Genomic DNA, 24,935 nt, shown 5'->3' with positions numbered 1-24,935 from the left:
CACTCCTGGTTCTGGAGAGCCGCAGGCTGTACTGGTATTCGTTTTCACCTCAATATCAGCAACCAATTCAGAGCCAAGAAACCCGGTGAAGTAACTTTGTAATAAACCACTTTAAATTGACCAATTGAGTGCCGAGTAAGAACAAAAGCCAGCACACCCTGCGGCTGTCCAGGACCAGGAGTGAGGACCCCTAGCACACCCTGCGGCTCTCCAGGACCAGGAGTGAGGACCCCAGCACACCCTGCGGCTGTGTCCAGGACCAGGAGTGAGGACCCCAGCACACCCTGCGGCTGTGTCCAGGACCAGGAGTGAGGACCCCAGCACACCCTGCGGCTCTCCAGGACCAGGAGTGAGGACCCCAGCACACCCTGCGGCTCTCCAGGACCAGGAGTGAGGACCCCAGCACACCCTGCGGCTCTCCAGGACCAGGAGTGAGGACCCCAGCACACCCTGTGGCTCTCCAGGACCAGGAGTGAGGACCCCAGCACGCCCTGCGGCTCTCCAGGACCAGGAGTGAGGACCCCAGCACACCCTGTGGCTCTCCAGGACCAGGAGTGAGGACCACTATGCTACACCTACCCTACCATCATTCAGGGTAATCATTTCACATTACGTCATAGTAATTAATAACAGGGTTAGAAGATCCTAATTCAACCTCAGGCCAATTCCACTTAAAATGGTACAACTTTAGGTCTGAACAGCTCTGTGGAGACTGGAAGCAACAAGCGGTTCTGTGCTCTAGCTTTACTAGTAGACGATACAAGAGAATAAATCAAATGCAGTTTCCAAGTGCCATCATAGTCACGTAGTTTGGAACAAACCCGTCTAGTGTCATCTGCAACTAGCGTGACACACTGGACAATACCATCCATCTGAGAGTTCATAACATTATTATAAGTACTGCGAAGAAGCGGTTCGGATAGGAGCACCGCAGTGGCATGCTTTGTTATAATTAAGACCAATCACAATGAAAATGAGTGTTGAAATCCTCTAGCCATTTTGGACAGATTTGAAGACGCTAAGCACACCATTTCGCTTCATAGATATTTAGTAGTTCTGCATACCTGAAATGTATAGTTTTACATGTTTTGCATTTGCTATTCTCAGTATTTCTTTGCAAAATAATGGAATTTTTGCATTTTCACTTTGTATTTGTGGCACTTTTACACCCAATTCATGAAAATAAACCAATCCGTGAATGGCGTCTTGATTACTTTAAGCCATGTTTAAGCCAAGTCTCACACCCAGATTAATAAATCGAACGCAACACGAACAGGTGAGGATCGACTAGATTTGGCATTTGCACAAAAGGGGTTTCATCTAACCGCAAGCAGACAGGTTTCAGGGTTGCTCGTCGAGTTTCACAAAGAAACCTGGCTCCCTGCGGTAAGTTTACTCACTTGTTTTTTCTGGAACTCTGATTGGTGCTGGTAGGCTTGGCTTCTTTGTCCAGTTTTGGCCATTTTCTGGGGAGAGTTTGTCCCTCCTTCTCAGCCTGTTAAACCACAAACACGACAACCCCTCCATTAATTTCCAGCGCACATCACCTGACCACCATTCAGACTCTTTGCCAAGCCAGACCGAAAAAACACCACTTATGATGGATTTAGGGAGCAGACGCATGCAAACATTACCTTCTGGGTTAGCACCTTGTCAGGAGGCATTTGCTCACAGCACAAAAACTGTGAGCATTCCAGTGCCCTGAGACTAATGCATAGCATGGCTGTGTTTTGTATAGATAAAACTATTTAAAGTTTGGCCGCTTTAAAGAACAGCAGGCTCTGATCATTTGACGAGCTGATTAATCCATCACACTGCCATGTACTTGACTCACAGTCCAGTGGGTAGTTACGTAACTGTCACCGAATCACTATGTCAACTGTCACCGCCAAGAAGCGATACGGACAGCTGGGGAACTACACCCTGGAGCAGTTGCACATTTCCCATGACCTGTGCTACTTCAAGATTGATGCTCAACTGGTTTTAGCTTTATTTTGGCAAGATTTAGGCACAGCTAATCAAATTTGGCTGGAGGAGCGGTAATGTGTGAAAAAACAAACAAGACCGGGCGAGCCTGGTTTAGCCAGCAATTGACACAGCGAAGAGGTAGAAACCATATGGGTGACATGCCTATCAGTGGGTAAGTGGAACTGGACCCTCTCTCACTTGTCTGGTTGCAGAAGAAGTTATTTCTGACTGATTGAGTGACTGATGAACTCAATCCCCTCATGGCCAGTTAAGTTTGTTTGCAATGCGCAGCTGATTATTGCATTATATCAGCGATAAAACATCTTTCCCATGAAACCTGCCCTATGGTCAGATGCGAATTGGAAGCAACGTTAAATACAACTCCCAATACAGGGTACATTTACTATCTAAAGAGAAGCCTAATTATTCAGTTTATCACCGCATGCACGTTTCAACAAGGTTAGTCCGTCAGTCCGTCAGGCCCTGCAGGGTCAAAGAGCACAGTTATGAATACAGTTGTTTTTAGTGTGTGAAAGAAAGGGACAGCTGATGGAAAGGAAAGCCCCCAAATCAGTTAGCGTTCAGAACCACAAAGCGCATCACTTCAGTGTCGAAGAAGAGAGGACCCACTTCTCTCTTTCGGCAGGTTTGGGAGGAGGGGGCCTTCCCGCCGTCTCCCCTCTCCGCCTCGGGCCTCTTCCCGTCCGCGGGGTCCTGGGGGGCGCCGGCAGGCTCCGCCGTCTGGGCCTGGAGCTGCGGGACGCGGGAGAGCAAGCTGAGCTTGACCTTCACCACCAGGGCGCCGGGCCGGCTCGGCTCCCCCTTCCTCGACGTGCGACGCTTCCCCTCGCCCGCGGGAGACTGCGCCCGGGGTTTCCTCCGCCTCTTCTCCGCAGACTTCTCCGACCCGACGGCGTGAGAGACGGGCAGGGCCGGCGGCGGGCGAACACGCCCCGGACTGGGTGCCGCGGCGACGGCCGCCGGCTCCTCCTCGGGCGCCGATTCCTTGGCCTTCTTCCCGCCGGAAGAGCCGCGCTTGCCGGACTTCTTGCCGTTGGTCTTGGAGCCGGCCTTCTCGCGCCCGGGTTTCGTTTTGACCTTCGGCCTCTCTGTGAACGTACGGTCCGCGTCGCGGGGCGCCACCTCCACGCTCTCCACCCTCAGGCCCGGCTTGGTCTCCTCGGTCCGAGGAGCCATGGCCGCCTTGGAGGGGTGCTTGCTACCCACAGTCTTTCTTTGGGCCCGGCTGTCAGCGCGTGTGGGGGACTTGCGGCAGCCCAGCTGGCCGTGCAAACCTTCCTGCACTGGCTTGGCCTCATTGTCACTGAACTTGGGTGGAAGCGTGGGGGTCTGGGATTTGTAGTTCTTTGCGGGACTGGCTTCCACTTCCTCCTCATGCGGTTGCTTGGGAACCGGGCTGAGAACCGGTCCCCTGTCAACCTGGCTGTCTGCATTCGAGTGCGGCTGGTTGATTTTTATCCAGTTATGTAGGTGCCACTTATTTTCTGTCGGTGCATCATCAGTCTGGATAAAGAAACAGACACAATCAAAAACTCAGATCTCAGAGACAAATCTCAGAGACAAATGTAATGAGAAATGACTTGCTTCTGCACCTGTTCTTCAAAACACAACCCTTTAATTCTGGATTTTTTATATTTATTTATTCTCCCCACTCCCAAGCTTTCATGGACTCCTTTCTCATGATGAAAAAAAAAACTTCACTCCGCAGTCTCAAAGCTACTAGGTGAATCTACACCAGTGAGTGTTATTCTACCAAATTCCCCCAGGGTTGTCTAAAGGGACTTCAGACCACAGGTGGTTTCAGTCATGGTCCCGTGAGGGAGGGGGTGTTGGGGGAGAGGGTGTTGGGGGCGGGGGGGTGTATATTGGGTGAGGGAGAGGCTGTTGGGGGCGGGTGTATATATTGGGTGAGGGAGAGGGTGTTGGGGGTGTTGGGGGAGAGGGTGTTGGGGGCGGGAGGGTATATATTGGGTGAGGGAGAGGGTGTTGGGGGAGGGAGGGTATATATTGGGTGAGGGAGAGGGTGTTGGGGGAGAGGGTGTTGGGGGCGAGGGGGGTGTATATTGGGTGAGGGAGAGGGTGTTGGGGCGGGGGGGGGTGTATATTGGGTGAGGGAGAGGGTGTTGGGGCGTTGGGGGCGGGAGGGTATATATTGGGTGAGGGAGAGGGTGTTGGGGGAGAGGGTGTATATATTGAGGTGAGGGTGTTGGGGGAGAGGGTGTTGGGGGCGGGAGGGTATATATTGGGTGGGGGAGAGGGTGTTGGGGCGGGAGGGTATATATTGGGTGGGGGAGAGGGTGTTGGGGCGGGAGGGTATATATTGGGTGGGGGAGAGGGTGTTGGTGGGCGTACCTGGGGTGCCGGGGGCTCGTTCCCGTGGGGGGGGAGAGGGTGTTGGGGGTGGGGGAGAGGGTGTTTGGGGCGTACCGTGGGTGGTGGGGGCTCGTTCCCGTGGGGGGGGGGCACTTCCGCGTTGGTGCTCCCCCCGCTCTCGCTGTCCGACTCCGACCCGGAGGTGCTCTCTGATTCGCTGGAGGTGCCGGACTCGCCCCCGCTGGAATTTGCCGACACGGCGTTGGTGCTCTGGACCGTCCTGCAGGAGCGGAGGAGTCAGGGGAGGGAGATTCAGCAGGGGGACGGACCGGCAGGTAAGAACAGAAGCACCCAAGCATGTAAACACTACATGTACTTGATTCTTTGCCCAAAATATGCCTTTAGTGAAGGCACTCCTACTGCCTCCTGTCCTCTTGTTTAAACAGCACGTTTAAACTTGCTTAAGGCTCATTCAGCATTGTTAACCCTTTAAGGTGTAAGATCACAAATATGCGAAACCGAATATTCTGAACAAAACTGTAAAATATAATTCTGAGGCAAGAATCACTACTAGTAATTGAAAGCAATGGAGTTCTAGAACACAGACTTTAAATTTTGAGGGCAAAAAAACATTAGGAAAAAGCCTACTGTTCACGTGACATTGATGGTACATGGCTGAGACTGCCAGCAGTAGCAATAACCGCTACCCAGGCCTATATACAAAACATGACATGAGAGCCATACTGCCATATATCAGTCACAAAAAATGGAGCTAATCTCTTTTACTGATTTACATAATCATTATCTAGTCATATAGAAACCTCAATTGCTTTAAAACAGGGATTTTCAAAATGACGGCTTATTCATAGTTCTCGTGGATTAGACTGGCCAAATTATCTATGTAACTTTATGCTGTCCATTTAGTGCATAAGCTTGCAAAATGTAAAATGTGAACGTGTAATGTACAAACATGATATTTTTCCATATGATATATGCAGCCGTTAAAAGATGCTTTTTTTCCCCCAGGGGGTCAGGGACCCTACTGTAATGCTCCAGTCGGATGAGTGCGCAGGAAGTTCCTGTGTGTAGCACCTACGGCAGGGTTACAGCCAATAAAATGGCTTTATCAATGTCAAAAATGCAAATGTTGTCACCATTATTGGTACAGTCATATGCGATCAGTGTTCCTAAAAATGCCTCAACTTTACAAAACGAGCATGGTTATTCTCAAATCACTGGGGAGTGCAGTAGATGTGTCTCGATTTTATTATTTTATTTTTTAATTGAATAAACTGAATAAATGCACTGAATAAAACCCTTCCCTGAGTAAACAGGACTACAAGAGGGGACTGCACAGGGACAATAGTCCAAGCAGGAGATGTTTATATGCCCATTTTTCAGGACTGATGTAAGGGGAGCAAACTTAACATATTCCCATTGGGAGGCAAAAGAATACTTCCCCCAAGAAAAGCAGCTCCTGAATGCAGAAATTATACTTGAAAAGGGCTATCAGAATACATCCTGACAACAATACATACACAATGACGATAGCTTTACTTAATAGTCTCTTCAAGAGAGGTACGGCTGGAAATTAAAACCTCAGCCTACAATATCTACAGGGCCATCTTCCAACACAAACAAAAAAGGCCTGATCTCTGCGTTTTCTACTGAAACTTTTACCGACTAACACGACTCCGATCTTTTCACCTCTCTCCTAGCAGAGTCCAAACTGTGCCAACAAAAACTATAAAAAAAAAACGGTTTTGTGCAACATCACCAGCACTCCTAAACATACAATGTAATTTTATCAACAGAAAAAAGACACACAATTGCTTAACAACTAACCCTGCAGAGAAGCTTAAAGGATTCAGGTCTATTTGGATGTGCCTTGAGACTGTCAACAGCTTTTTCTAACATTTTTCAGACAAATAATTATACTTGTGGATGTGTACCTACTTCACGCGGGTGCTTCTGTGCAAACAAGTCTGAATATATTGTATTATTTTCTGTATGGTATTTTCTGTATGGTATATTCAAGATGACGAATGTTGGCAGGAACAACATTTCATAACTTTTTTCTAGGCAAGTAAACATCTATGTATACAAGGATAAAAAAAATATATATAAAATTTTCAAGAAACCATCCAGAAGTTCCCAACACAAACTCAACACAATATTGAGTTTAGCCGTGCTAAAAAGGTACAAAATTCCTCAAATCTGCATTTCAGCTGTTTGGGCGTTAAACCACTCTTGTGCCCACACTCACTCAAAGGCTGTCATTGGCTCTAGTACATACATTATACGTTACATAGATTACATGCATTACCTCAAAAAGGATTAAAAGACAGATTGTATCAGGGCTACCGAACATTTAAAAAAAAAAGGGGCAAGGCGGCAGTTCAGAATAAAACATTCCAACCACATCACAGTAAATAAAAACTTTTAAATCCGTCAGCACTAGTTGGATGCCCTGGAGAGGTAGTATCTTAGAACTTTAGACCGGTTCTTCCACAGCTGAACATCAGTCTAAAACAAAATGAGCACTGAGAATTGACATTGAAGAGATGGAAAAACCCAATAGGGAAATCCAATGTAACCTATGGTTACAAAATTGACTCTTTGGAGCTCTTTGCCAAAGTGACTACAGGTCTTTATTATTTTACAATCCTCACATCATAATTATGTACATTTAATCAACTATCATTATCATTCGTATTATTATTAGTATTATTATTATTATCATTATTATTATTTCAGAACAATAAGATGGTACTTGCCTCCCTTATAATAGGAGGAAGCTGCTATGGGACAGCGTCTCTGGAGGTGTGAGCTCAATATAGCAGGGTGCCCCCTGAGAGTGACTCTCATCTTTAACTGTCTGGCCCTGCTATAAATAAACTGGCCACTCCCCACACCCCGACACTCGAAGGGAACCTAGAAGGCTCTTTCCAGGAAAGAATTATGCAGACAAGCGGGCAATCCACTAATGACGTGCAAAGAGTTAAACTTCTTGAATACGGTCACAGTGGAGCTCTGATGACTGAAATCCTAACTCATCTTACGCACTTCTAAAAGATCCCCCTTCAAACGACGTACAATTTCTTCAGTGAAAATAATACGATGATATATTCAGACAAATTCAGAACACTGGATTCTTTGAAACGGAAATACATCACACAGACCGCATGAAGGGTCACACAATGTTGCAGCCAGCATGAGAGAGAACACGTCTAATGAAGAACAGCCATTACGGCTCTTCAGCTTGGGCTAGCAACTAAACATGCAGATATGTGCAATGAGTACTGGAAATAATACAGGAAATGTGTACTGGAAATACAGGAAATGAGTACTGGAAATAATGTTGATGGCTGTACAACTGACTCTTTGTGAATTGTAGCTTATCCGACCTGTTCTGTAGTCTGTTCTAATGACGTTGTTGTGTATGATTTTGTCGGTCTGCTAAATAAAAGGTAAGGTAATGTAACGATTTGACCTCGAAGCTCTGGGCCCACAGCACCCCAGGCCTGGCAGGCTTAATGAGGAGGGGTACGGGACCCCCCCCCCCCCTTGTGACCGGTGTGGGCCGGCGGGGCTCCCGGCGGCTCTCGGAGGAAACCCCAATCGCTCCGGCGCCCAATGAGCAGCCGCTTCCTCCCGCCCCGCGGCCCCCCCGGACGCTCTGAGCGGTGACGGCGGCAGGAGGCGATACTCACGAGGATCCCTGCGGGCCGGTCGGCTGTGGCACCTTCGGAGACGATCCGTAGCATCCTGGAGCAGAGGAGAGAGAGAGAGACAACCGACTAAAGCAAACGGTAAATGGTAAATGGTTGGCATTTATATAGCGCCTTTATCCAAAGCGCTGTACAATTGATGCTTCTCCATTCACCCGTTCATACACGCGCTCGCACACCGACGGCGATTGGCTGCCATGCAAGGCACCGACCAGCTCGTCAGGAGCATTCGGGGGTTCGGTGTCTTGCTCAGGGACACTTCGACACAGCCCGGGCGGGGGATCGAACCGGCAACCCTCCGACTGCCAGACGACTGCTCTTACTGCCTGAGCCAATGAGACGACTGCTCTTACTGCCTGAGCCATGTCGCCCAAGTACTGTGTGCTATCATTTCTAGGCTGACATCCCATCTCCTAAAATCTTTCAGGTGTTGAGCAAATTGAAAGGAGTACATCATTAAAATGTTCTAAAGCAACGTTATTGTCCTGGAGGAATGGAATCAATTTAGTTTTATTATAGACAAGGTAGCTAGACTCAATATGTGCGAGATGCACAATGTGGTAGTGATAGATTCAAGTTGAACTATTTGCTGTGTTTTAAACTGATTTAAATTCTGGGAGACAGAAGTAAATAAAAAGTAATAGCAACCATGAAATGGCCCAAGCTTTGCGGTTACTTTGATGTTGAAAGCTCACACGAGTGTTTTTAAGTGAACTCACTCAAGTATGATACGAAGTGACACCAGTGGACTCTTTATTATGAGTTCTGCAGCAAATCAGGCAGAGAGAGAGTTACCAGCTGGCATTTACAGCCCACCGACAGAAAAAAACAAAAAAAAAAACAACAATAAATAAAACCTGATACAGAGAGAAGCTTCTGCCAACTGCCAAGAGTGCCGATAAAGTTTGCCTTCAGAAGGGTGTGTTTGTTTTCAGGAGAACGTCGCTGGGGCAGAACGTATGTAAAACTTAAAGTACAATACACCCATTGTACACACCAAATCCCTGGACTTTACTTACTTTGTCCTGAAAGGCTCGAATGAACGTGCTGCGTTTCCTGAATTCAAAAGAAAAGAAATATGACGTGTCACACATACATTTCTGATTTTAGATATAATTCAAGACCTAGGCTTAAAATTTTCATTTTAAAACAAATAGTTTTTGCCCCCATCTCATGGTCTTTGTAGAAAGGAGAACAGAAGACTAAACACTAATGCTGCATAATTCATGGACGTCAGTTAAATAGATTTTATTTTACGTAGGAACACTATGTATTTGTATACCTCTTCAGTATGTATGTACAACATTAATTTGGGTACATACTGTACACACTGGGTCTAGACACCTCAGTGTCATTGAATCAGCAAGTAGATTTGTAGTAAATTCATGAAGTATTGTTACAACTTTTGAGAAAACAAATCTATGTGGACAATATACATGAAGTATTTAATGCTCTCAAAAGAAGTGAAATATTTGTTATTTTACTTTAATTCCACTTTCCATCGGCCTAAATAATAGGATTTCGTTTAGATAAAATGAGCTCCATACACAACCTGACGGGAAATATTATCAAAGGTGTAATTTACAGCAACTAAAACAGAAAGCCAGACAAAGTTATTAGGATGACACCAGACTGATTTAAAACAGGCAGCAGGGTTTGGAAGACTGTTTGAGGACCACAGGGCGATCAGATGCTTGAAGAAGGAAAGCCCAATGATTAAAGAAAAATAATGAACTGTCAATGGAGAGGCAGTGAACACATAAGGCAGACAATGACGTGGGAGATAAACAGTCACCAAAAGCACTCATAAATGCCATAGAATAGTGAAACCCCTTTGTGCCGACTTAGTTCTGGCAGTTCTTCCAGCAGAAATGGTCTATATATTTTTAAGTATAATTGGTTTATCATTGTGTTGAACAGGTTCCCAGTGCATTACTACATTAACGACCTTATGGGCAATGGGCCATTCTGGAATATTTCTCCATTGTGATAAATAAAGACCTTTTTAGTAGGCAGATTTTCTTTAAGGGATTCAATAACACAATCTGCCTGCATTTGTTCTGCAGTCCGATGCCATTTAAAGCTCTTCTTTGCTTTGTTTATTGCCAGCTAATTTGTTCCGTCATGGACAGTTGTGGTTTCAACACTCGTCCCCTGGAGGAAACCCTCCTCTCCACCTCCATCTTCACACCAAAAAGTCAGCCTGTGTGTAAGCAACCTGCCAGTTTCTATGGCAAAGCAGGAACTAGATACTGAAAAAGGCCTATGCACAACATAATGTGAAAGTTTTGTATACAAGTCAGGTGCATAGCCTGAAGAAAATTAGTTTATGAATGTCATTGAAGGAGCTTTGTGTGGTTCTTTGTTTCCAGCATAAAAAAAATGTACTGAAGAGAAACCGCACACCTCCCCACCGGCAGTACGTCAGTAAACGAGGGCAGCCATGGCGAAATATAATTTCAGACTATAAATGTTTAAATGTAAAATAAGAATAAACCTTTTCATTATCAAAACGAGGCTTGATCAAAAGTGAGAATGTTAGGGCTGCGGAAATGGGCGTTCACCTTAGAGGGGAAGGAGAATTTGGAGGGCTCCGTAGTGCTAGGCGTGTGAATGGCCGTCAACGGGGGCGGCCAAGAGTGGGTCATTTCCTGGAAGAGAAGCAACCGGAAGGAAAGCCGACGTTAGCCTCGCAGGAACACGACATTAAAACGTCAGGTCATCACTGCTCCTCTCCACCATCTCCTCCTGTTGTGCCATCAGGATTCATGGATGACCTTTTCCCACAGCGTCTGGGGACTGGATCTTTATGGCCTCATAAAAGAGCCGCTCTCCAAGCAGTGGCATGAGGACACAGGCAATGAAAAACAGCCTTCCCTTTTTCCTAAACTCTGCCTCTCAAGTCAATAATCGTCCTTAATCGTCCGCCCCCCCCCCCCCCCCCCAAACAGACATTCGGCATTGCGTTGGGAATATGATGATCATCTCATCAACTTTCCAACGTAGTGATTAAAATGAGTTTACTGCAACCAACACAGCGAGTCCCAGGGTATCGGCCTGCTGTCATAGGGTCATTTGTTTCGGGAGATTATTCCAGTGTGCTGAAACTCGGAGGCCAAAATCCAACAGTCTACTTACCCTCAGAATTTCCTCCACACAGTGGGCTTCATTTGACAAAGCCTAGAACAGAGAGAATTGAAAGTGTACGTTTAAAAAAGAAAGAGTTTATTGGGGAGCCAGCTGGCAGAATACAGACACAGGTAGGATACAAATAGTAGAGACAAAACTTATCTGCCAGATAGGTACGAACTCAGAGGATGTTAGCATTGCAAAATAGGTCCCCACGAGACACCCTGAAGCTTACCTAGAGCTAGAGCAAGACAGGACTAACAAGTTCGGGAGCTGTGAGCCCACACTGGATACTGACAGAGAAATGAGCTACGGAGATGGACGCATTCGGCTTCTACAGGGGCAAGAGAGTGGACTATCCGTGTGGGCCAGTATAAAATGGCCACCACAGCTTCTGCCTTACAGTGAGAACTTCACTTTCAATAACACCCAGAGGAATGGGTGTTTGAAGTCACCAAAAAAATTTCTCTGGGAGGAAAATATAAATAAAGTGCATTTGCTTGAACAAACCAGCCATTGTTGAACGGTGGAGATCGCCTTTTCCTAAAAAAAAAAAAATAAAACACTAGGGGCTCAAGCACTCGTGTTGGGCGCTGAACTTTGTTGAAATATTGTGTACAATAATCCACTGTTCACACTGATAATTGACTTGTGCTGTATTCCCCTGTAGTAGATTGCCCACCACCACAATCTCAGGCTGCTTTAAAATGCAAAATGTTGAGCCACCTAAACGCTCAATGAACTGAATGATCTATACTGTAGATTTACTGTAGGGCTGTTTCCACTAGCTACCAGCAGCAGTTTCATTGCCTCCTGCTGCTAGTAGTAAAACAATAAATCTGGAGGCAAGGGAACAACCATCCCCAGAGTATATTTGCACAATATCTCATTTGCCTTTTAAATACAGTAAAGACAGGAAAAGATTACCTCGCTGCACACAAACACCTCCCACACTGAAATCATGCAGGGCTTGACTAGAAACATACTTTTCCAGGTGTTGGGCCTGCCACACCTGAAGATATATTGGGCCATTCCGTGCCAACTCCAGGAGGTTGCACAACAGCACCTCTTGGATCTTTCTTTTTCTGTGTGTTGGTAGTGATGAGACACTATACAGAACACCTGAAATCTTGAACTTCATATCTAGTTTTGTTGTGCCGGTAATGCGATTTCTAACGAGAGGTCTAACTTTGTAAGAATAAGACTGAAATCGTTGAAATTCTGGAGGGAGCTTGTACGTATAATTCTGGGCATGTAGAATCATGGGGAAGGTACATGACTGGGACCTGGAAGGTTGGTGGTTCAAGCCCTGGTGGAGCCATGAGAAGACCTAGGCAGCAGCTGGGCCCTTGAGCAAGGCCTTTAACCCCACAATGCTCCAGGGGGATTATCCCCTGCTTAATGTCTAATCAACTGTCACTTTTGGTCAGCCAAATAACAAATTATTACGATTATCATTATTATTCATTCTTATCTGGCCTCAGACAGAACATGCATTTACTTAGGGAACTACTTTTTTTGGGCAGGGTCATACCTCCAAAAGTAAAACAGATTTTTTGTGTCATTTTATTTGTACGTGAGAGCCATCTGATAGCACTTTGTCGTTGTGAAAAGATAAACATCTTACTAATAACATTAGAGGAAATAATAGAGGAAAACTCAATTTGGCCATTTTTGCCACATTAAGATCTGCCAGGAAACCAATGTCATCTGACCGTTCGCTTCAGATAATTTACATCCTTTACAAGTTACAGCTTGTCTAGAAATATTTAGCTTTAGTACTCGGTGGGTAAATGGCCCTACCAACAAAAAAAGAATGGGGTATGAAGCTCAGGTTCTCAGGAATTTCTCTCATCTCATGGTCTACTAGCACACAGAAAAGGTGTGTGTGGTGCAACCTCCTGGAGTCGGTCCCATTTTCAAATATTCAAAATGCCAAAAAAGCAAAGTTTCAGCAGTCAACAGTTCTGGACAGGAGAACTACGGAGATGCAGAGGGAATGAGAGGCTTTAGATGCAGCAGGTGAGTGAGCTCAGCAGGCCCCTCTATCGATCAGCTGATCACAATTTGATTACTTGGTAACATTAGTATGGTGCTTTTTTTAATCACATGGGAGATACTGACAATTGTTTTTCTGCCCCCAAAAGAAGACTCGTCGGGTTATTGTGTATTTTCGGAGAGAAGTTGAAGTTCAAATTAAATCTCAACATTCAGCCCTAGTATTGAGACCCTAGTCAGGCCCTAGTAGCTGTTGTCATTTCACGAACAATGCTCAGTGTTTGATGTCATAACGCACACATGGCTGCGTTAATACTGACTGCAGGTTAAGAGTATTCAAAAACAGAAACAGAGTTCAAGAATGAGACGGCCTGCACCACCACTCAATCACTCTTTTAGAAGAGCTCTCCACGCACACAGCTTATCACAAGCCGATCCACATCTCAGGCTTTTTCCCCCACCACAGAGAAATGCAGGCTCTGCCCTGCAATTGCCCTCACGGCTTCAACAACAACAATTTAACCGCTACTATAATTTAAAATGAAACGCCATTTAGTTTTTATTTCGTCCCCTTCAGACATGCAAGTCGTACGCCCTTAACAGTTACCAGATGCTACTGTGAGATATATTAAAAGCAGAAATGTTCTTGAGTGCAGTCATCATTTAAATTCAGCTATTCAAAAATAATTTGCTTACCAATCTGTATGCTTCTGCCGATATAAGTCATGGAAGGTTAGCTTTGCAAATGCAAAAAAGGGTGACTCAGATGAGAACCGACACAAGCCTGGCAGGTTGTGATATTTGGAGGCGAGAAGCTACGCCTCAGATCTAAGCACACTGCGCGCTTCCTTGGAACTTGTGCATAGTGACTGCACACCTCCGTGTGCGGGCTGTTAGCGGAGGCCGCACTACTGGCCACCCTACACTGCATTACATTACATTACATTACATGGCATTTAGCAGACGCTCTTATCCAGAGCGACGTACAACAAAGTGCAAATCAAACACAAGAACAAGTGCAAAGAGGACCTGAGAGGACAGTACAGTTCCGAGTCCTAGTGATGCTGGAGGACTGCACCATAGGGCTGCAGAGGCCGCAGGGGACGTTCAGGACTTCTAACGCAGAGCCGACAGCCATCAAGCAGTGGTGGTGCGACTGGGCCGTTTTAACCCATCATGGACTAAGGCGCCCTGTAGAAAACCCGTAAGACAGGCCTAGGAATCACAATGCATTTCAACGGTCACGTGTCCTGAAATACGGTCGTATGATCAAATACAACGCTTGCGTCGCATCGGTCTGTTAATGGAGATGTAACATGCAGGTCACATCCGTCTGTTAATGGAGATGTAACATGCAGGTCACATCCGTGTGTTAAGGGAGATGCAACGTGCAGAGGTTAAACAGGGCACTAAAGTTTGGTGTAAGGCCTGAGAGTATGGCGTTATGGACGCTCCGGTTCGAGACGCTGCAGTTTCAGGGGGCTGCATGTCAGAACCCAAACTCTCCCAATTAATCCTTCAGGAACATCGTCTCCCTTTGACCTTTGACCTACGCCGACCCGGCAGCATATGGGGACGGGGAAAGGTGCGATGTGGGTGGGGGTGCATCGATTCCTGTGACCGCATGGCCTCCCTGACCCGCTCTCACTGTGGTGGAGAATCAGGGCAATCGGATTAATTTCCTCTCTATACAACTGGGACAGTCAAGGCATGGCACATGCGGTTAGACTGCAGACCAGGGACACAGGAGGACACGTACCAGAGCACCTTCTGACCTGGCCAACCCTGGGCAGGCAGGCTGAACAGCAGAGTAGCTATTGGCTGAGACTGCCAATACTGAATTAAAAAATTAAAAACATTTGCTATGTTAACTATTACAGGATGTTAAACTGCCATTTTTCACTACTGGCAGACAATGCAGTGAAAGAGCACCAAGAGAAAGTCATGTGAAGAGAGTAGTCTTTTTAATGCCTGTACCAAAACCAGTAAATTTGATTCATAATATAGCATAGGCTACCAGTCTCAGTGACACAGCAACATGATAGCTACACAGTGTTGTTCTTATATTATTCACAGCAGGGCTTCAGGACTAGGACCAAATATGCAAGTTCCCAACTGTGATGAACTGACAACTGACAACTGAATAAGCCAGACAACACTCTCACGGAGTGAGATACCAAGTGCCAGTGGAGAATAACAGTATTTTTTTGTATTATTTGATCGCTATTATTTTTATAAGTCATAACTGATGCGGTAGTAAACAACCAAATGCAAGAGGCCATCTGAAATGCTGCCAGAATAACAACATCACCGACATCTGCGCTGATAAGACGGCAAGGTCTTCCAGCTTATGATTGAAAGCACAAATCACATGATCACGACCTTGCTGCCGATTGGCCGTCTTATCAACACCCAGGAGATATCAGTGATGTTTTTTCCCCCAGAAGCATTCATCATGGCCGTTGAAGGTTGTTTATTACCACATTCTGTATGATTAAAGAAATGACAAAAGATTGGCTATTCGCTCCATCGTGGTGCTTATTCCTATCGCACATTAAAAAAACGTGTTTGGATTAATCGGTTCCAGCCTTAAATAACATCCAATATATTTTTTTAGAGATAACCTGCAAATCAACTGGACCAGCTGTCAGGCAACCACTGCATTCATTTGGGTAAGGCACTGTGCAGAAAGGCTTTCAGAAAAAGGACACAGATTATAGCATTATATACAGTGGCTTCAGAAAGTATTCAGACCCCTTCACTTCCTACATACCTTGTGTTGTAGACTTAATTTTAAATGGATAAAATTGCCATTTTGGCCCATCAACCAGCAGTCAATAACCCATAATGACAAATGAAACCGGGTTTAGAAATTTTGCCAAATTTATTAAAAATCTAAAACTCAATTGAATAAGTATTCAGACCCTTTGCTGTGGCACTCAACGGCCCAACAGCCACTCTAACAGAGCTTCAGACGACCAACACAGCAGTACTCCTTCAATCAGGCCTTTATGGGAGAGTAGCTAGACGGAAGCTACTCTTGACAGCCCGCTTGGACTCATGAGCATGAGGAAATATATTATCTGGTCTGATAACTCTGGGCAGAACTCCAAGCACTACGTCCGGCAAACGGGTACCGAACATCATCTGGCTAATTCTGACAAAGGGGCTTCTACAAAGTACTGAATTAAGAGTCTGAATACTTATAAATGAGAGATGTCAGTTTGACTTTTAATAAATATGCATACATTTCTAAAAACACGTTTTCAAAACATGGCAAAATGGCATCAATCTATTTAAAATGACATTGACAACACAATAAAGTATGCAAAAAGTGGTCTGAATACTTTCTGAAGTCACTACATAATATACTGTATACACTGCCATATTTTGTTTTATTTTACATATTTTTATTGAGTATATTTTATATACTTCTCTATACTTTATTCTTACATTTGCTCTATAATTATTTCTGTATTGTTATGTTCTTATGTCTTTGTTTCTTACTTTCATACTAATCTGCACCTAAGAAACATTCATATTTTATACTTGATACTCTAAACTACGACATGGCAATAAAATTGATCAAGAAACTGGCAGGGGGAAAAGGCCCCGTTTGCAAAAGGTATGGATTTGTTTAGGTAGGCTAGCTGTGCGCTTCGCACATGTCCAGACACACCAGGCGTAGAGCCTCAGACTGTTATTATTCCTCTCAGCAGCCAATCAGCGGAAAGCCTTCGCGACACACCCTTCGGTGGAAACCGATAGCAAAAACCCAAGTAAAACGACGGCTGGAGAACTTCAAGGTGACGTTTCCAAATGAAGCAGCCCATCCCTGAGGCCAGAGCAAATGACAGAATACGCTGCTCTTACTGGTACTGCTCTTTCGAAAGGGCACAAGGCGGATAAAAGCCGTAGCTGCACTTCATTACGTCTAGCTTTACAGGCACTGTGGCTTCTTTCCCGTTCACGCAACTTCATCGTAAAAACATAGACCCCCATAACTGCCCCCTCTAGGAGCCAAACAGCCTTGCATGCAAGCCAGCAAAAATGACCGCAATAAGAAAAAAAAAAAAGAAAAAAAAATTCTATGGCGTAAGAATCCATAAGCAATAGAAAATGTCTCCCTTGCGCCCATAATAACATGGGTGTTTCCCTGAGTGGTGACCACACACACACACACACACACACACACACACACACACACACTTCAGAGCAGCTGAGGCAGTTCCCTAGCGCTGTAGACTCAAGGCCAGGCCACAGTGCTGTGGTGGTCACACAGAGCCCCATACCCTCTGTGCGGCTTTGAACACAGAAGCCAAACGGGTTTCACAGACCGTCATTCACACACGCTGTTCACTTTCCCAGCATGGCAACACACAGCGCCCAGGTCAGGCGGACATGAGACAGCCAGGAAACCGGGGAGGGGGTGGGGTTAGGCCGAGGCCCACATTTAGAAAAGCCGTCCAACTGTGTAATTCCATTTTGCTCAAGTTTCAGAGACCCATAAAAACGTAAACAAAGATTTCCTTTGTAGCTACATGCATTCTAACCTAATATTACAGTGTTCCCACAGTAGCCTTCATTCAGTTAAATAAAAAAAGACAAGACTTCATCGTCTACCAAAACATGAGTAGGCATTTTGTCAAATGGCAAAACATTTTGGGGTAAGTATACTGAACCCTCCTCCCAGAGGGCCAGAGTCCTGCCAGCTTTTCCTCATTTGCTGTTGCCATGGAGACGGGTGCAGATATAATTAAGAGCCATTTTGTGAAACGGGGCCTCAGGAACGTGCCGATGCAGGGGGGGTGAGTCACTGCCCAGATATCCCATCCTGGATTAGGCCTTCCTGCAGTGGAAACGGCTGCCTATTCAGCACTGCCGGGCTTGGCCTTCCAGCGCTGGCAACAATGAGCCCCAACATAGCGCAGGTGCAGGGAGCAGGCAGCAACTGAAGCGTGCCGAGGCGCAGATCAGGGCAAGGGTATAAAACCATTTCTAAAAGGTTTTGAGTGTTCCCAGGAGCACAGTGGCTTCCATAGTTGTGTACCGGAAGACGTTTGGAACCACCAGGACTCTGTCGGGCCAAACTGAGTAACCGTGCAAGAAGGGCCTTGGTCAGGGAAGTGACCGGGAACCCAACGGTCACTCTAACAGAGCTTTGGAAGTCCTCTGCAGAGATGGGAGAACCTGCCGAGATGGATGACCATCTTAGCAGCGCCACATCAATCAGGCCTTTAGGGTAGAGTGGCTAGAGGGAAGCCACTGGCAAGTAAAAGGCACCCGGTTCGCCAAATGACATTTAAAAGAACTCCGAGCACTATGCGTCAACATAAACAAACTGTTCAGCTTTTGTTTATTCAGTTCGAAGCTTTCTTATCCAATCAGATCACTCTCTCTGCATACCCAACAACAGATTGCATCAAGGTTCATTCGGTCTCAAGTAAACATGTTCCAGATTGGATCCGTATTCCAGCGACAACACTTGAAAATCCTGAACAGAAGGCGGCCACATTGGCTGAACCCACTCGAGAACACAACAGGATCAGGTAGGATTTTTATTCTCTTCTGTGTACCTCCCCTTTATTATTTGCATTATTTAATTAAGCAAGAAGGGCAAGGAACCCAATGTGTTAATCAGAACTACACTTTCACAGTAACTAGATAAGGTGGGAAGAACACACCTTGCAGAAAAAGAGAGGCAAGGGTTAAAAAATGTCACAACATGACCACAGTGGTAATTCCCAAACGTTCAGCAGGCTGCACCTCTTACAACTTTTCAAATCAAGCCAAGAAAATGTGTGCCAACCTGTAAGCTCCCCAATTCAAAACACCAGGACTTTGCACTTCAAACAGTATAAAATTGTAATATAATACCATCTTTCTAATGCCTAAGTGTATAGGGACCTGTACAGTGAGCAATACATACGCTTAACACAGAACACAGAAAGGGAAGCGACCTGTAGCGTAGTGGTTAAGGTAAATGACGGGGACCCACAAGGTCGGTGGTTCTAATCCCGGCGTAGCCCCAGTAAGATCCAAACAGCGTTGGGCCCTTGAGCAAGGCCCATAACCCTGCATTGCTCCAGGGGAGGATTGTCTCCAGCTTAGTCTAATTAACTGTATGTCGCTCTGGATAAGAGAGTCTGCCAATAATGTAAGGTAATGGGTGACTGAAAAACTGTGTAACAATCATAATCTTATTTGCTGGGCCACTCTCCTCACTCTGAACTCAAAGTCCACTTTCTCCCCTGATACTGTGCCCACAGCTGTTCAGCAAAGTTTATTTAGCATCCATTTTCCACTCGCATAGACTCCAGGCCTGCAAATAAGGAAAGCGAGGCCCCTGAATAACTCTCCGCAGCAGGGATACCGCAGTGCACTTACCTCAATAGGCTGGGGTGGCATCTTCAGCTTGGACAGACTGGGCTTGTTGTTGCTCTTCAGGTCAGGGAGGCTTTCGTAGGACTGCCCATGGAAGCCCTCGGGGGAGGGCTTAAGGTCCGGGGACTCGCTGGGCACCTGGTCCTGGCCGTCCAGGGGCCTGACGTAGGCAGTGGGCTTCTGGGGCATGACGAGGTTGGGCTTGGAGGGCAGGGGCGGGGGGAAGGTCAGAGACGGGAGCGGGGGGCCCTCATTGGGCAGAGGGGGGACGTCCTGGGCCTCCGGGCGGGGCGCGCCCCCGTCGCCGCGGGGGGAGTCCGCGTCGTCGGGTTCCTGGGGCTCAGAATCACTGTTATTGCTGGAATGTAGGGGGGACAGGGGTTCAGTCGGCGGGGAGAGGGTGGGCAGGACGGGGGGAGGGCTGCCTCCGCCCTCCTCCTCCTCCTCCATGTCCGGCCACGCCTGGCTCCTCTCCCGGCGGGGGCCGGGGCTCCCGGGACGGTCGGACGGGGACGGGCTGCGGCCGGGCGGGAGCGGGTCGTACCCCAGGCCCGACTGCTTCTTCGGGGCCGGGGCGGAGGCGGCGCTGGGAAGGTCCGGGCGGGGGGGGTTCTGGAATGGGGCTTGCGTACCGTCCGCGTGCGGGGGTCGGCCGGGCCTGCTGTAGGACCCGGGCGGAGGAAGGGTCTTGAGCCGGCCGAACAGGGTCTGGTGGGGGTTGTTCCCGATCAGCTCCTTCACCTCCTCGTAGTTACCCAGCATCCTCTGGATTCGACTGGACAGCTCATCGCCTTTATTTGTCTGAAAACACAAAAAAATGCGATTGCAAATCCTGTCAGATCGGAAACGTTTTTACTGGTCAACGTATTCTACTTCAATCTAGTCAGTTTTAACACATTTTTTGTTATGAACATTAAGTCTGGTTAACTCCCTAACACACTTAAAATACGTTTAGGATTGCCCTTTGTCTTAGATACAGTCACCTTTAAATTTGAAAGCAAAAAGCCTACAAAGCCAATCATGGTCATCATTTGAAAGAGATAACATCATTTACCCTCCTTTGTCTACAACTGGCTACTCATCAACTAGGGCCATCTAAAAACAACAAAAGGTCCCTCTGACAAGACACGAAGTACTTTCAGAAAGTTATTTACTAGTCCCCAAAATAGGTCAGAAAATCGTAAAGCTAGACAGTAACACCCGCACACAGCTGTCCATGCTCCCTGTGAATATATGTATTAGTTAGCATGACAGCATTTCAGCCAGTTTGGTCTTTGTCGGGTGTATGAAGTTAAACGGTCATATGCTTGAATGTTTTTCTCATTCAAAAATGGAACAAAGGAAATCAGTTTCAGGTGTAGTCTATTCTGAGCTTGGTCTTGTAACACTGGTGATATGAAGAAAAAAATGCAGGGAAATATGTTTTTTCACACAGTAACAGCACGACAGCGTGAAAAAGTATTGCTCCTTGTTCACAGGTTGATCTGCATTTCATTTTGCATTCAGTTTTGTTTTGTCTGATTTAGATATCACCCAAGACTTAGAATTGAGTCTTAGCAGAATATCCAAAAACCAGTCGAAGGGAAAACGAAAACAAAACAACAAAAAATGGTGCACTGCATATGACCAGATTTATTTCTTAAACCTTATCTTCAGATGACAGGACAAAGATTACAATAAGGCAGCACTACGACACAGAGAAAAAAAACAACAGTCTGAGTATTGGACACGGTGAAAAACGTGAGAGGCAGCAGAACTTCCTTTACGACTGACCAGCAGCATTGAGCGCCATTCCTACGCAAAATGTGGGCAACCCAAAAAAAATGGCATTTTGCAAGAACCATATGGTAACCGCAGTACAATATTGTTTGAGCAGGACAATAAGGTTCACAGAGCATGTAGGCGATCAAGCGCACGTTTATACTCTACTAGGGCGGCCTGTAGCGTAGTGGTTAAGGTAAAATGACTGGAACATGCAAGGTCAGTGGTTCTAATCCCACTGTAGCCACAATAAGATCCGCACAGCCGTTGGGCCCTTGAGCAAGGCCCTTAACCCTGCATTGCTCCAGGGGAGGATTGTCTCCTGCTTAGTCTAATCAACTGTACGTCGCTCTGGATAAGAGCGTCTGCCAAATGCCAATAATGTAATGTAATGTACTGATCAGACTCCCTGCTGGGCTAAGGACAACAAGCTGGCACTCTACTGCAGCTCACCATTCAAAATGAATCAGGCCTTATTCAATGGGCGGTGGAGATGGCGGTGGACATTATATGCGTGTAGGGCGCAATTGCAGGATACACTTATGCACAGCACACATCAGGGACTTCATGCTTAGCTGGAGAGACATTTGTACAAAGGTCACGGTGGGGTTTAGTATTTTTATGACAACAATCAAATATGTCTTACAAACATGACCTTTCAGTGGAGGAGATGAGAGGAGAGACTAGATTAATAGAGCAGTTTTCACTATCTGAGGTCTGAGTATATGCCTAGAACGGTGAAAGAAATAAACCCTATGGGGAAGGGGGCTGCCGGCAGTGATAATGAGGGTGTTTCATAACCATGGAGGAGTCATTATAAACACAGACACGCTGTTAGGAGCACCTGAGGACAAGACGCGTCATGGCTTCCCTGTGATGGCTGCAGTCGCATTAAAATATCGGACTGCCAAATATTACCGGGGATATTGTTATGCCCCTGTGAAAAAAAAATCCTTTTTATTATAAAGTTTAAAAGTTTATTATATCCTCCTCCATGGAGGATGGCTTATTTAGACAGAAGATGCACCTTAAAAAGAGTGCACTTAACGAGGCGAGACACCTTGCAGAACAAGCTTTACTAGACTGGATGCACAAAGAGGGCCTTCCTGTGCCTTCGCGCTTGGATTGCACCACTCCAAAAAAAACACAGGTGTCACACCGTGTCGGAAAAAGGATGGGTATTTTTTTTTTTTTCCCATCCCCACAGATAAAGCAACTACATCGCTTCTGTTCAAACGGAACGGCATTTCACAATACGATTGGACCAAAAAAAAAAAAGATAAACATAACATTGAGAAACCAGCTTCCGGTTGACGCCATTCGCCCCCACAGAGCCGTCTTTGTTTGCCGTCGATCATCTTTTTCCGACGACTAGGAGGACCCGGGCAGGGCGGCTATAGGAGTGCCTGCGCAGCTAACCGCGGAGAGATGGGAGGGAGCTATATGCACAAGGCGGTATCGATACCGCAGCGAAAGCTCGGTCTGAGCCCGCTCACCTCCGACCTCGCCTCCTCTAGAGGCCCAGAGGAGGACCCGGCTCTCCTCGTGACCCGACAGGTCACCCGCCCGCCCGCGTTTCAGGCATCGCGACCGGCGCGGAGACGCACCGTCTCGCCGCGCGCCGCTTAAGCCTCCATCGAGCCTAATTATCCGCCGATCACAGATAACAAGCAGCGGGGAAATCACAAGCTCTGGTGGGAGCATGCGAGGACAGGCTTCGGGGGTCCCGGGGGGGAACCCCTGTGACAGGGGCTCCAGGAGGCCTCATTAAAACCCAGACAGCTCCCCGAGCCGGGGCGCGACTCCACCCCGACCGCAGCGAAGGAATCCAGACCCCGCTCGGAGGGCCGTCTGACCAACTGCCATTAGCGCCGCTCCTGCGGGGCTTTCTGCACTCAGGCCATCAGCGCAGGATCGAAAAAAAAACAAGAACAGGTTCTTAAAATGAGCCGAGCAATTACTGCTAGTCTCTAAACCTTGAGATAAGAGCATGCTGTGACAGAAAGCAAATACATGGCTTAATAAATTAATGGTCATAAAGAAATGAAAATCAGATTGGGATTTTATGATGCTAAAATGGCTGAAAACATGACGCAGTAGAGAATGAATATCAGTGTATCAGCAGTTTAAACCGCAGACATGAAATCATTTAGACCGTTTATATCGTATATAAATTCATTTAGAGACTTGTAAGGAGTCGTCTGGTTTGCAGCCACGCCCTGACCACAGCAAGGGCGCAAAACAATCCCATCCAAACATCCGCGAGTATGGATATATGGATGGATATATGGATGGATATACGAGACCACGTGAAACCACTTCCCACCGCAGGGAACCAGGAAGAGGTCTGGTGTTCGATTGCCGACCACCTGACCAAAACTTCAGTACCTGTGCATTTTAAACGGCCGCTCTCTTCATCAGGGTTTAGGTACTCTGGATAATCATTACATTACATTACATGGCGTTTAGCAGACGCTCTTATCCAGAGCCACGTACAACAAAGTGCAAATCAAACACAAGAACAAGTGCAAAGAGGACCTGAGAGGACGGTATAGTTCCGAGTCCTAGTGTAAACATGCAGAAAATCAGAACCATTTAAGAGTACAATCAACAGTGAAAATGTTATTAGGGGTGAACACTTGGATTTCCGTTCTGAAGGCTGTACGCTCAGGATCTGGATGAGGATGAATACGGCCCAGGCTCACCTTGTAGGGCTCCCCAAAGAGGGGGGTGATCTTCAGGTAGAACTCCTTCTCCTGGTGGGCCTCCTGGTTCCTCCTCTCACGTTCCCGGAGGCGCTGCAGATTTCGGTCTTCATGGTGGCTGCAGAGGAGGCACGCAGACAGGAACGTCAAGCGGCCGCAGGCTAACGGCGTGACCCGACCGGCTGCGACTCAACGACAACCAGCCAGGTCCCAGGGTGTTTTAGCATCAACACCTCCACTACGCAGATTATTCTACGGACTGACGAAACCGTCGAAAACAAATTCAAATATTTCTAAACATTTGTACAGAGAACAGTCTGAAAGGGATAAATGTACAGCCTCAGCGCCCACTCATTTTTACACCAGCGGGAATTTTCACCCAAAGTGTTTAGCGATCAACAAACACGTCTGTCCGCCACTGCTACGACTACTGCTGTAGAATGGTTTTTACCCTTCATTGGGGCACAATGGGTTTTTTTTTTTTTTGTCTCCTTACATATGTCAAATCGTACAACTTCACGTACACAATTCTGTAACCTGAAACAATGATTACGCAGCCAACAAACAGACAATCATAGTTTCAGGTTACAAAATTGTGTATGTAAAGTTGTAGGATTTGACATATGTAAGGAGACCAAAAAAAAAAAAAAAAAGTTCAGCATCCCATTAAGGAATGCGTCTCTAATTCAATGCAACAGAATTACACTCGAGCTAAGTGAGTTCTGAAATCATTTCCACCCGCCGTTGTGCGAGCAGATGAACACTTCTATTGTACATGACAAATGCCAACCAAAGCCACTCATTGAGAATCAGGGTTCGTGTAAAGTGCACTGCATTCAGCCTCCAATCTGGCAATTCACATTTCTGGAATTCTTACACATTTTCAACACTTGTTGCGCAAATATAATATGAACTGAGCATCTGC

At 46.4% G+C, this 24,935-nt stretch overlaps 1 protein-coding gene across 1 annotated transcript in view; it reads right to left on the bottom strand.

Moving 5' to 3' along the window:
• aff1 (AF4/FMR2 family, member 1) overlaps window positions 1-24,935 on the bottom strand; it is a 41,778-nt gene that overhangs the window by 4,927 nt on the left and 11,916 nt on the right. The window contains exons 2-10 of the mRNA XM_061262661.1: window positions 24,011-24,128; window positions 19,548-20,345; window positions 11,172-11,213; window positions 10,598-10,684; window positions 9,053-9,089; window positions 8,016-8,070; window positions 4,417-4,582; window positions 2,599-3,492; window positions 1,401-1,495 (exon numbers count right to left, since the gene is read on the bottom strand). Coding sequence (XP_061118645.1) covers window positions 1,401-1,495; window positions 2,599-3,492; window positions 4,417-4,582; window positions 8,016-8,070; window positions 9,053-9,089; window positions 10,598-10,684; window positions 11,172-11,213; window positions 19,548-20,345; window positions 24,011-24,128 — 2,292 coding nt within the window. The remainder of the gene's footprint in view (window positions 1-1,400; window positions 1,496-2,598; window positions 3,493-4,416; window positions 4,583-8,015; window positions 8,071-9,052; window positions 9,090-10,597; window positions 10,685-11,171; window positions 11,214-19,547; window positions 20,346-24,010; window positions 24,129-24,935) is intronic.

The sequence above is a fragment of the Conger conger genome, chromosome 12 (assembly GCF_963514075.1).
Source record: "Conger conger chromosome 12, fConCon1.1, whole genome shotgun sequence".
NCBI lineage: Eukaryota > Metazoa > Chordata > Actinopteri > Anguilliformes > Congridae > Conger > Conger conger.
The sequence above is the reverse complement of the archived record's forward strand: the minus strand, read 5'-3'. Positions and strand labels throughout refer to the sequence as shown.